General features: G+C 44.7%; 1 protein-coding gene across 1 annotated transcript; it reads left to right on the plus strand.

The window, feature by feature from the left end:
* The first annotated feature begins 529 nt into the window (after positions 1 to 529).
* On the plus strand, positions 530 to 6,111 carry sod1 (superoxide dismutase 1, soluble). The gene is made up of 5 exons (XM_084474734.1): positions 530 to 691; positions 2,635 to 2,731; positions 2,878 to 2,947; positions 4,370 to 4,487; positions 5,703 to 6,111. Exons 1-5 carry the CDS (start codon positions 620 to 622, stop codon positions 5,808 to 5,810), a joined length of 465 nt encoding a protein of 154 aa, XP_084330860.1. The 5' UTR covers positions 530 to 619; the 3' UTR covers positions 5,811 to 6,111.
* Positions 6,112 to 11,737: the final 5,626 nt, after the last annotated feature.

Raw genomic sequence — 11,737 nt, forward strand, 5'->3', positions numbered from 1 at the left:
TATTTTTCTACCAAGTTATTTTTCATATTTCCTTTGAGTGTGTGGGTGATCTTTAGTCAGCCTTCGTTTTAAACCTTTACCCAGATGGAGTCAGGCAAATATTGTAACTTGTGGCTGGCTAGACTGAATCAATTATTTGATATGGTTCCCTGGAAGATGCATATGTTCCTAAACACCACAATAGGCTCAGGAAATGACTTTAATGTAACCCAGAAAGTTAATTGTTTACTTCATATATGATGCCAATAGTCCTTTTATCACTCGATCTGAACATGTCTTAAAAATATTGATCTCGAATGAGGAAATCCATGCTTTTAATCAAAGAAAATATACTCGGTTTTTATCGATATAATCGTAGTTTTGGAGACTATACTATACTATACTATATACTATACTAATCCCTGCGTATGCTTGCGTGTGTGTATGTTTGTGTTTGTGTGTGCGAGCGTGTATGTGCGCGCGCAGCTTTCTTTCGCAATTCAATCTCGGACCAATCAGGGCTCGTTATGTTCGTGACGCTTTGGAGATAACGCACCCGGCCATAATCCAGTCGCGCTAGCAAGACAGTTCTCCAACTCTGTTGAAACCAAACGGCGACTACAGCGACATTCCTGCAACAATGGTGCTGAAGGCTGTCTGTGTGTTGAAGGGAACCGGGGACGTTACCGGAACTGTCTTCTTTGAACAAGAGGTAATGTATATATGGACATGAATCACGATGTAACGATCGTTGTTATGCGTAGTCAGTCGTCCGTCCACATGCGTGTCTGTCGGGGCATCGGGTGAACTTGGGTCATTCAAGCTGAAACGTAGATCAAGTTCACAGTGAACATGTTCGAAATTAACCCAAATCCAAATGCGTGGAGTTTATTTATGCGAAATTGCATATACCTCGTTCAATATATGTTTATGCACCTACGTTAAAAAAAAAGATAACCTCGCAAAAACAATCGCTGGGTTCAGAAGCGGTCTAGAAGAGGTCTACTTTCCACCGGTCTTCTGCAGACCGAACCATGACACCCGCCAGAAGCACTCCGCTACAAGCACAACCTTTGAACACCAATGGCTGTTCTCCAACTACTCGCATTTTTGTCAAATATTAACGTGACATTGTCGCCCCGAAGGTCCTTTTTTTTGTTTCTTGTGTTTCCCGCGAAGTTTACTTGAAGCAGGTGGGCTTATCTGGCTTTGCTGCGTTTCATGATAAGCTGTTGTTATTATGCGTTTTATACTGCCTAGATGTAAACCGTTAACCTCAACCAAACCGTGTAAAAAGGGTGTGTACCTTTTTCAATGCAATACGTTTACAATGTTGAATGAAGCCAGGCCTAGGTCACAATTCGTGCGAGCCCTGTTCGACCACTGTCGTCCGATTCTGCTGAGTCATTGGCTGGTGTGCGTCACTTGACTCCCGCCCCCTTGCAACAATAATCTGGGACGCACACATGGAAGAGGGGCGACATGTGGTCTCCACCTGGCGTCACAATACTCTTGTCACGGTGACTGGACGTAGTGCAAAGTCACACTGATGGTGCAAGTGACTATTTATTGGCTGCATCTCTGCAGTTCGATATTTGGATTATTGAATGCATTTGAAATAAATAAGTCCATGCAATTTCTGTCACTCATGTCTTAAAATGTGTTTTCACTCTTTAGAGATAGATCCTGGGGCCGTATTCCCAAAGAATCTTAGGGCTGAGAGTAGGTCATCAAGTGGCGAATTTAGGAGTAACTCCTAAAAATAATGGCCGTGTCCGTCCTAAATTTAGGACTCCTATTTTATTTTACTAAGAGCAATTCACAAAGTATTTTAGGCCTAAAAGTAGCACCTAAGTCTAGGAGAGCTTAAAAGTCCTCGAGAGGACTCATGACCTATGTGAATGACCTATTCACAAAGAATCTGAAAATGGCTGCAGCGTGACCGAATCCTTTGGAGACAATGGAGGACTGCGAATTGATAAGGCGATATAGGCAAAATCGTGAGGGTATCAAACTTGTTGTTGAATTAGTGAATAACACTCCGATATTTAGCAACAGGGAAAATTAAACTTTGCAATGTCGACGATTTAAGAATATCGCGACCATCAGTGATGGTTAAAACACACGGGGGCAATGTTACAAATATACATTTTAATCATCCTTAATTATTTAATATATAAATATAAATAACTCACTTAAACCATCATTATTTGTCATGTATTAATAGTAATACAACACTTTAATCATCATTTATTTAAAATAATAATAGGAATAAATTATTTGAAGTAAAAAAAATAACATATGATTTTTTATCTAATCATTTATATTGTAATATGATTTATTGTATTGAGTTTATAATCAGCTCAGTAAGCAGTAAGGTGTCGGGACCAGTTGGACTTTCGCCTTCATTCATCATGATGGGAGGACTTGACCGGTGGCATAGGCTGATAAAGGGTTTAGTGGCGTAGCCATGGGTGTGCCTGGGACACCCAAGCGTGGTCCTGGCACGGTCCTTTTTCTGGCATTACATCTGTTCTTGTTTTTCAGTTCCTTCTTGAGTAATAACTGGCGCTCTCGTGTCACATGGTTGTGACACACGGTGCGCGTGTGCCCCTCTCCCTGACACTGCTGTGCTTTGTTGTCCCCGTCCTCCAGAGTGAGTGCGCTCCCGTGAAGCTCTCAGGGCAAATCTCAGGGCTCGCTGCAGGAGAGCATGGCTTCCACGTCCATGCGTTTGGAGACAACACTAATGGTGAGGAGATGATCAGCAACGGCTCTCTCTCCATTTTCATCCAAAGCAGCTTTATTTTAAGTAAAAGCTGAGCTGTTTGCTAAATGCACACCACTTGGGTCTATCTTGCTTTCTAACTGTATATTAACATACGTATTCCTCCCCAGGGTGCATAAGTGCTGGCCCTCACTTCAACCCCCACGCAAAGGACCATGCTGGGCCTAAAGATGTAGACAGGTGAGCCAAGTCAATATTAACTCAACAAGGGGGAGTTATTCCAGTTATTCAAGGATTATTTATTTTGCAGCCACTTAAAATCATGCCATTTTGGATCTTTTCCAAAATGTCTTGCAATACTGTGAGTTTATGTATTCTCTATTGTTAGCCCGAGTGGGAATCATAACCCGACCAATCCTTACTCCACTTTACACTGGTCACTGACGACAGGTCCGACTACTGGATGTTTACATGCAGACTAGGGCTGGGCGATATGGACCAAAAGTCATATCTCAAAGATTTCAAGCAGAAAGCCGGTATATGTTATGTATCAATATTTGTTGACGCAGTAACATTGTTGCCATTGCCGCGCTCCAACGCTTCATTCTACATCGGGGGCGCCGCTGTGCTTTCACTTCCCGCCTGCCTGCGTCACTGTGCTCGTTAACCCGCCTTGCTTATCGCAAACTCAGTCCTCAAAAACAGTCAGCGCAAGATGTGGCAAATGCTTTTGACAGACTCCGTGTTTTGCGCTGAAGGGGATTTTAAAAATTGACGTGAGTGGAAGAGCTGGGGCAGAGTGTGTGAGCAGCGTTGCCAGATTGGGTGGGAAATCTGGCAACCCTGAGACCACGCAATGCAGCCAGTATTGCCAGATTGTGCTACCCTGGAAATCCAGAGTTCTCTGAATTTTTTTTTTGTCATTTCAATGCAAATGAACTATCGATGTTGATGACAGCGTCTCGTTCCATATCTCGTTTGAAAAAATATCGATATATAAAAAAAAAAAAATCATATTTTTTTACTTTGTTGGAACAACATTTTTTCTTTACCCGCAAAATGGTCAAATCGATCCACCATTGGCTGGTGTCCATTTTTAACCCTGCAAGACGCTGCAGTGCCAGCAGAATGTCTTTGCTCTGTTCCTGCCTGGACCACTTTTGAACCTCACTATGCATCCCTAGAACTCTATCACGCTATCATCTGCATTGTCAATCCCTTGTTCCCTCATTCCTTAATCCCTATATATATGAGAATTTTTTATACGTAAGGCAGGGAATAGGGGAAGGATGTATCAGATGAAACCGATGCCAATGCTGATGCGATGCGTCATGGCTCGCAGTGCTGAATTAAGTATACACTACGGTGTGGGCACATTAGGTAGTGCATTCTAAAGGAACATGATTTTTCCACCAGTTTCAAACGGCACTCCAAAATGCTGCTGTCCCAATCAGTGTACCAACAACGCCCCTCAAAGTGACAGGAAGTCACTTTGAGGACGATCCCCGTACCATCTGACACAACAGCTAGTCGGTATCCTGTCCAAGTGCTCTGCAGGTTCACTCCCTCGCCGCTGACTTTGCTCTTTGGTCCCGGGGGACCATGATGGGGACCATGGCAACCATCCGTACTTGTTTTCATGGCATAACCCCCTTGTTGCAGGCATGTTGGAGACCTGGGAAACGTGACCGCCGGAGAAGATAAAGTCGCCAAGATCGACATCACAGACAAGATGCTCACCCTAACTGGCCCATTGTCCATTATCGGCAGAACCATGGTGGTAAGGAAGAAGTCTGCAGTCTAAACATCTAGTGTGATGTTGGTATATTAAACATTATAAAACGGGTGGCTTAAATCAAGCGATCTGATTGGTTCCCAACTTTTGTATAATGAGCGTATACACACCGCTATGACGCCCATTCAGTTTAGAGTTCCGTATCACTCCATGCCTAACTTGAACTGTTGTTTATTTATATATAAAAGCAATAGCATAGTTCACTGAAGCCTAAAAACATGTTGATTGATGGAGAGGGTGGAAATGTTGTAAAGCATTAGGCACACGGTGAGTGAACTGCTCGATAGTAGGCTAAATTGCCGGCGAACCAAGCTACCGTCTCTAGCCTTCTCTCTGAAGGACACTACAGTGTGTTGCATAGCAACCGCCGCACACATTGCAAGCAGCCAGGAGGGACTACTTTTTGTATTCGTTAAAAAAATGCTCTTTCCGACTTTCTTGTTTTTTCAAAATTGAGTGTCTATGACTTTCATTTCGCCATACTTACGTAACCGTTTTATAAGAGCAGGAAGACAGCCCGCTTGAGGAAACACCACACAAGATAGGCCTGCATCAACCTCAACACTGTAATGCAACCGTCAACCTCCAGAACAGATCTTAACAAATGAACACAAATCCCCTTTCCTTCCTAGCTCAGCCGTTCAATAATGTAACTGCAGTGCACGTCTTAAATGGGGGTCGCCGTCCCTCCGCTGCGCGTCGGGGCGGACAACGCCCCACAACGGTGGTATAATGAGAACATTCCACAGCCTGTCGTGATCTATTGCTTAATTGTAATGCATTGGTAACTTTGGGGTGGGATTGTATACGGCTCACGAAAACGGCTTAGATCTCGCAAGCTCACCTCCGCTGTTGCCTTGAGATAGTAGTCTGGAACTGAGCCTGCATGGGCCTGACCCCATTGGCTGCATTTTTGGCCCCCACCCAGACTATGAGGACAACGGGCAGTGCCGTCTTGATATAATATTTATGCTGCTTAGTAATGCGTTTTTTACTTGAACGCAACTTTTTACTTCAGTGAAAATGGTACGGGTAATTTTCGGTAATGGCATTTACTTGAAAATGTACATGAAATACAACAAACACAAATCCACCACCATGACGACGATGGCTTTGCAACATCGTCGTTAATGCAAATCCAATGGGCTAGAATTGTATCCAAGAAATTCAATGTTGGAATCGTTTATATTTCCTTCACAGATTCACGAGAAGGCTGACGATCTCGGCAAAGGTGGCAACGCCGAGAGCCTGAAAACTGGCAACGCCGGCAGCCGCCTGGCCTGCGGCGTGATTGGCATCACCGGCTGAACCGCGCCTCGTTCCTCGGCACCTCAGCCCCCTCCCTTGTACTAGCCGCTTAGAAAGACCAACATGGCAACCTGGTGTGACTTATTGTTGTTAAAACCCCACTATGGTCTTTGTTGAGCCGCCTAAAAAGAAGCACTTAACCGTCTCCATGGGTTCTGCCTTACATGGGACCGGTGTATGAATGGGTGTTGCTATGTGTGTTTGATCAGGTTTGTTGCAAAATAAAATTGGTAATGTGTTGAGCAATGTTATTTACTGTTTACAGTTGCTTAATAAATTGACCTTGTCTGGGTGAGCTGTTTCTTCTCATGACAATAGTATTGTGTTACATGCTGACATTTTCACAGGTACATCAAATTAATTTATGAAGGTCAAGCTTTATCAGCGCTTTATCAAACACACTCGGTTCTGCTCGGATGTTTCCATGAGCAGACAGGTGGGTATCATGTGGGCAATTGAGTTACATTTTATATCCACTAGAGGGCGCTGTCGCACTGTTAAAATGTACAATTTATAAAACTTCTAACATACAGACGACGGCTGTATAGATTCTCATTAATCATCGACCTAGTCATTAACGGATAACGTTGTCCAGCGCATGCTATAATAGGCCGACTAGCCGACATTTAAAGAAACTAAATCTTTAGTCCATAATAAATGGATGTTTTGATCAGAAAATCTGGACTCAAATATTATCCCATACATGTGCTATTCATTACATTCATGATATTAGACAGGAGTCAGGACATCTGTGGCCTGCATCTGCCAATACACACTATTACATGCTCGTGCAGGTGGTACACAACCCCTTGTCCACAGATGGCCGGTGTATGTCTGCCGAAATGACATGGGACTCAACAAGCACCCTTCACCGGAATGGCGGAAGCCCCCTGTGTGAAAGGACTTGGCGCCGTGCGGGCTCTGTCAGTAGGAGACATCATCCCCTCAGGGAATCGTCCCCAGGCAAGCCACAGACGTGCTGCACTTGACAATTCCATCAGATTTCATTTCCAGCATTTAAGACGTGCACTGCAGTTACATTATTGAATGGCTGAGCTAGGAAGGAAAGGCTTTGTGTTAATTTGATAAGATCTGTTCTGGCGGTTGACAGTTGCATTACAGTGTTGAGTTTGATGCAGGCCTATCTTGTGTGGTGTTTCCTCAGACGGGCTAAAAAGTTAGTAGGCCTACACGACATGGCCTACCTTGACCTGGTGTAACGCAGCCAGCGGTGCGTGAGGACCGACTGGCTGTAAAGGCTGTTATAAACCGTGTGAGTGATGGGAGAGGAAGCATATGAATAATAGAGATCAATGGCAGAGGACACAAACCCTCAAAGACACAATATAGCACTAAGGAGCCTGCAATGGAAAATAGAAATTAAATACAACCGCCGAAGAGAAGCTTTTAAAGCACTGAATTTGACATCTGATCAGGGGTGAGACTTGGGACATTACATTTAAAGGTCCCATGACATGCCACCAGGTGTGGTGTGATTAGGCGTTACAAGCCATTTTGGAAATCTGCCTCTTAAGACATCACAGGTTGGCGTGTCCGCCTAGATGTGTGACGGATAGATGAGCAACGTTTGCTACAGTCCACTGGGTAGGCTGCTGGACTGATCTATCCAGCACACATCTAGGTGGACACGCCCACTTTCAAAACGGCTTGTAACGGCTAATCACACCACACCTGGTGGCATGTCATGGGACCTTTAAGAAAGAATGTGTTTAAAATTGAGTCATTATTAAAATGTGTGTTTAGGTTGAGTATATCCCAGGTTATGCTGCTGTGACCCAGAAAGTCATCGTGGGTGGGGTTTCACCCAGTGCACCATTACTCTGGGCTACTCCCAAATAAGCTGGCGAACCCGTCTCACAGGCCAGGTTCCCAGTGCTTTTGTGTCACACGGCGGCGTATGTCGTGAGTGTGCGCGTGCGTGTGTGTGTGTGTTGACGTTGGTCACATGCAATCACTTGTTCTAAGGTGGTGGCACTAATGGGAAAGGGCAGTTTCACGTCCAACAGCGATACCAACCTGTCCACACGTAGTATCCGTTTGTGTGTGTGATGTGATTCCTGGATTTACCTTCACGGGCAGACAGGACTGTGATGTTCTCCCCACAGTTACGTCTGTGTCGCTTTGTGTCCACGTGAACGGAGGTTGTTTTGTTTAAAAAAAAACACCTCATTTGTTTAATCTAGGCACGAGCGTGAATGTGCAGCTCTGGAGGCTGGGCCTTCAGGCAGGTGCTCCACTCTACGCACCAGAGCGCCGCTGACTAAAACCAGTGTGGTCACATAACTCGGATGTCTTCCCCGTACCCTACCCCCTCGGGGTTGGGGGGGGGGGGGGGGGGGGGTGAGGTTTGGCTCAGTCATCAGCCTGTCATCATCATACACTCGCTGGGCTTTTGCTCCTCCTACAGCTGCCTGCTCCACAGCAGGGCGGCCAGCCGTCCTCTGATTTAATCTGATCTGTAATTATCTGCCTCTCAAGGTTGATCACAGGCTTGTATTCGGTTAAGGGCGGAAGGGATAATCGGTTGAAACGTGCCTATTATCCTTTTTGTTATTGGAACAACAGCTGATGACTCTAATGGAGGCTCAGGCGACGAGGTCGTCGCGTGCTGCTCCATGTGCCGGAGCGACAAAGTCCACCTCCCGCTACGCTGACGACCGGCGTGTTTTTAGCGACTGGGAGCCACAGGTCAGGGGTCAGGCACCGTAAAGGGGTCCCCTGCCGTGAGACGTAAGTGGTCGGTAGAGAGACTAATTACTAGGCCTGTGTGAGCTAACCCCCCGACCTCCTCTGGGCTGCTACCCCACGCAGCCACAAGCCCTGGAGGTGTTCCCTGTGATGAGTAAGGGTGTTTATTTTGCTCGTCTTTACTCTTCGGATATGGCAAATTCATGGAAGTAAGTGACGGAAAAGTACTAGGGAAGCATGACAGAACGATAAAGGGGAATACAGCGGGAAACGGAAATGATTTGAACCTCGAAAATGTGCCGTGAAACATATAGACGACGCACAAAACAGGGTGGGGTCTCGGCGCGACCACGCGATGTGGTGAAGGGTACGGACTGCGTGAAGTGATTTGTATTAGTGCAAGTGAATAATGATTGGGAACAGGTGAGGGCCAGTCACAGTCTGGAGACGATGTTCTCTGGAATGAGGGCGGCGGCCTGCTCCGTGACATCGACATGAGATCAGGGTTCAACAGAATGTGAAATATTCCAAACAATAAGACAGAGACGCAACGCTTACTGTCACCCGTTTACCTATCAGCCCCACAGAAATGGCTTTGGCCTTGAGTGCAACAAACTGCCTGTTTTATGTCGCCCTTGTACAACAATGGTATCTCAGCCAGCCTAATTATATATAAATAGAATATATATACTATATATATATACATATATATATATATATATATATATATATATAGCACCAGTAAAATTTGACAAGACAAATTGTATTGTACACAGCAATGTGCCACCTTTTCCTTTTTTCCCTCCCTCTAATAGAATACACCCCCCTCCCCCTATACACACACACACACGCGCACACACACACACACACACACACACACACACACACTTAGACACACAAACGCAACGCCATGTTTGACCTCCTTTGGCCCTGTTCTACATCCAGGTCACTGGGGGCCCCTGGCCAGAACACTTAGCTGTTTATCTTTACCACGAGGTACCCTGGCCTGAAGCTAGAGTGGCATCTTTTGCTCCAAAAGATGTGGAACAGATTGTCCCCCTACATCGAATCATTTGAATAATCACAGTGGAACGCCCACGTTTTCAGTGTTGTCTGTGGCTTCCCTGTTCTGTTGAGGACATGAGTTGTAGTTGTGCATTTTTTGTTATTATTGTTATATCCTATGTTCAGGTTTACAGGGCGTCCTTCAATTCCAGATGCTTTATAATGATGCTTTATAAATAAATCGGACTGTGATAACAACCAATAAGACGCTGAATACAACAACCGGTTCAATGTGTGTGAGAATAATATGTCTGGAAGCTATTCACCACGATGGATGAGACGTGGTTATCATCCATCATGGTTGTGTTGGATAAAGGATGGTTAAAAATAGGTGCACAGTTCCAAATAGTTCCATGTCGGTAAGAGATGGTTCATTCTAGGTAATGGTTTGGTGTCTGAATCTGGAGACACATGGGAATAATAATCACCAGACTGGCCCATCTCATTCTACCTGTGTGTGTCTGTGTGTGTGTGTGTGTCTGTACTCTGTACACACGTACATGTGAGTGCATGTGCGCCAGTGTGTGTGTGTGTGTGTGTGTGTGTGTGTGTGTGTGTTTTATTATAGCTCTCTCATCAAACGTGTGTGACATGTGCTGTTCAGGTGTGAAGGAGTGTGTAAGGGCCCCACCACAACGGAGACCGCCACACAACCCTCCTCCTGTTGTAATGAAGAGGGAGGGAGAGAGAGAGAGAGAGGGAGAGAGAGAGAGAGAGAGAGAGAGAGAGAGAGTGAGAGGAGGCCCTGGGGAGGAGGAGAACAGAGAGAAAGGATGAACAGAAAAAATAAATTGGCGCCTCGACCACCCTGCTTTCTGTCAGAGAGAATGGACATTCTAGAATGTCCATGGCCAGACACGAAAGAATGTTACAACGGATTTGGGAATTGTTTTTGTGCCGTTCCTTTCTGTGCCCTCTCTCTCCCCGTGACTCACTCTGCCAACATCTGCCCTTCACGCTGGGGTTTGCGGAAACACAGATCTCTCTTAAAAGACGTCTGGCTTTTCTCCTGCCTCTGCCATGCTGTCTGAATAGATCGCTGTCAGAAATGTGCTGGTTTTATATGCGCATATTTTGCGTTCTTTTCGATCAGCAGACGCAGAATTATTCTACATTTCAAACCGCACTTTGTTCAATAATTCATCAAACAATGCAACCCGTTTTCAAAGTTGAAGTGCGTTTTTTTTCTTTGCCTATATAATAAGATCCTATTATTTAAATATAGTCAAAACTATCAAAAAAGCAATTTGACACCACTGTTTATTCAGCATGAACCCATCGATGTGTTTGAGTGTGTGTGTGATTATCTGAAACTCAAACCCAACGCCACTTGTTTCAAGAGGCTCAAAGCTATTCATTCTATGAACCAGCTGTACCCTGGATATATTACATGTATTTCCATTTTTTAACACTTTTAACCTTCATTTTCTTTTAAAACCGGAAGAGACAATCCTATATACGTATAATTAACACATGCTGTTCTTACCACTTAACCATTGATAATCTAAAGCACTACATTTTATACATTTTTGAAATAATCATATAAAGAAAAGGCTTATTGAACATTAAATTACTTTATTCATCTTCATTTCTATGCATGCCCCTTGGAGAGAAGACATCTAACCCTTCACTTCATCACTAAGAACACCCTGAGAGACTGATGAAGGGAAGGTGTGTGTGAAAGCGTGTGTGTGTGTGTGTGTGTGTGTGTTCCTGTGTGTGTGACAGTGTGTGTGAGTGTGTGTATCTTTGATGGGTTAATGTGTCATGGCTTAGCTACAGAGTGATGGAACCCTAATAGGTAAGTGACAGTGAATGGGTTTGTGTGTGTGTGTGTGTGTGTGCGTGTGTGTGTGTGTGTGTGTGTGTGCTAAGCCAATCCGTGCGCACTCTGACGGCTGCATTGACTCCCATTAGCAGGATCGATGGCGTGCCACTGGCTGAACGAGAAGTCACTTCTGTGCTCGCTTAGCGCGTCGAATTCAAGCACACAACAAATGGTCATGAGATGTCCCTCTCTTCATAAACACACACACAAACACACACACACAAACACACACACACAGATAATATGTTGTTTCTCTTTCAAATGTAATGAACAGCTTGGATGTTTGTTTTGTAAGGGATTTTTGTGTGCGCTGTTGGTTTCTTGT

The sequence above is a fragment of the Micromesistius poutassou genome (assembly GCF_964030765.1).
Source record: "Micromesistius poutassou genome assembly, chromosome: 10".
Taxonomy (NCBI): domain Eukaryota; kingdom Metazoa; phylum Chordata; class Actinopteri; order Gadiformes; family Gadidae; genus Micromesistius; species Micromesistius poutassou.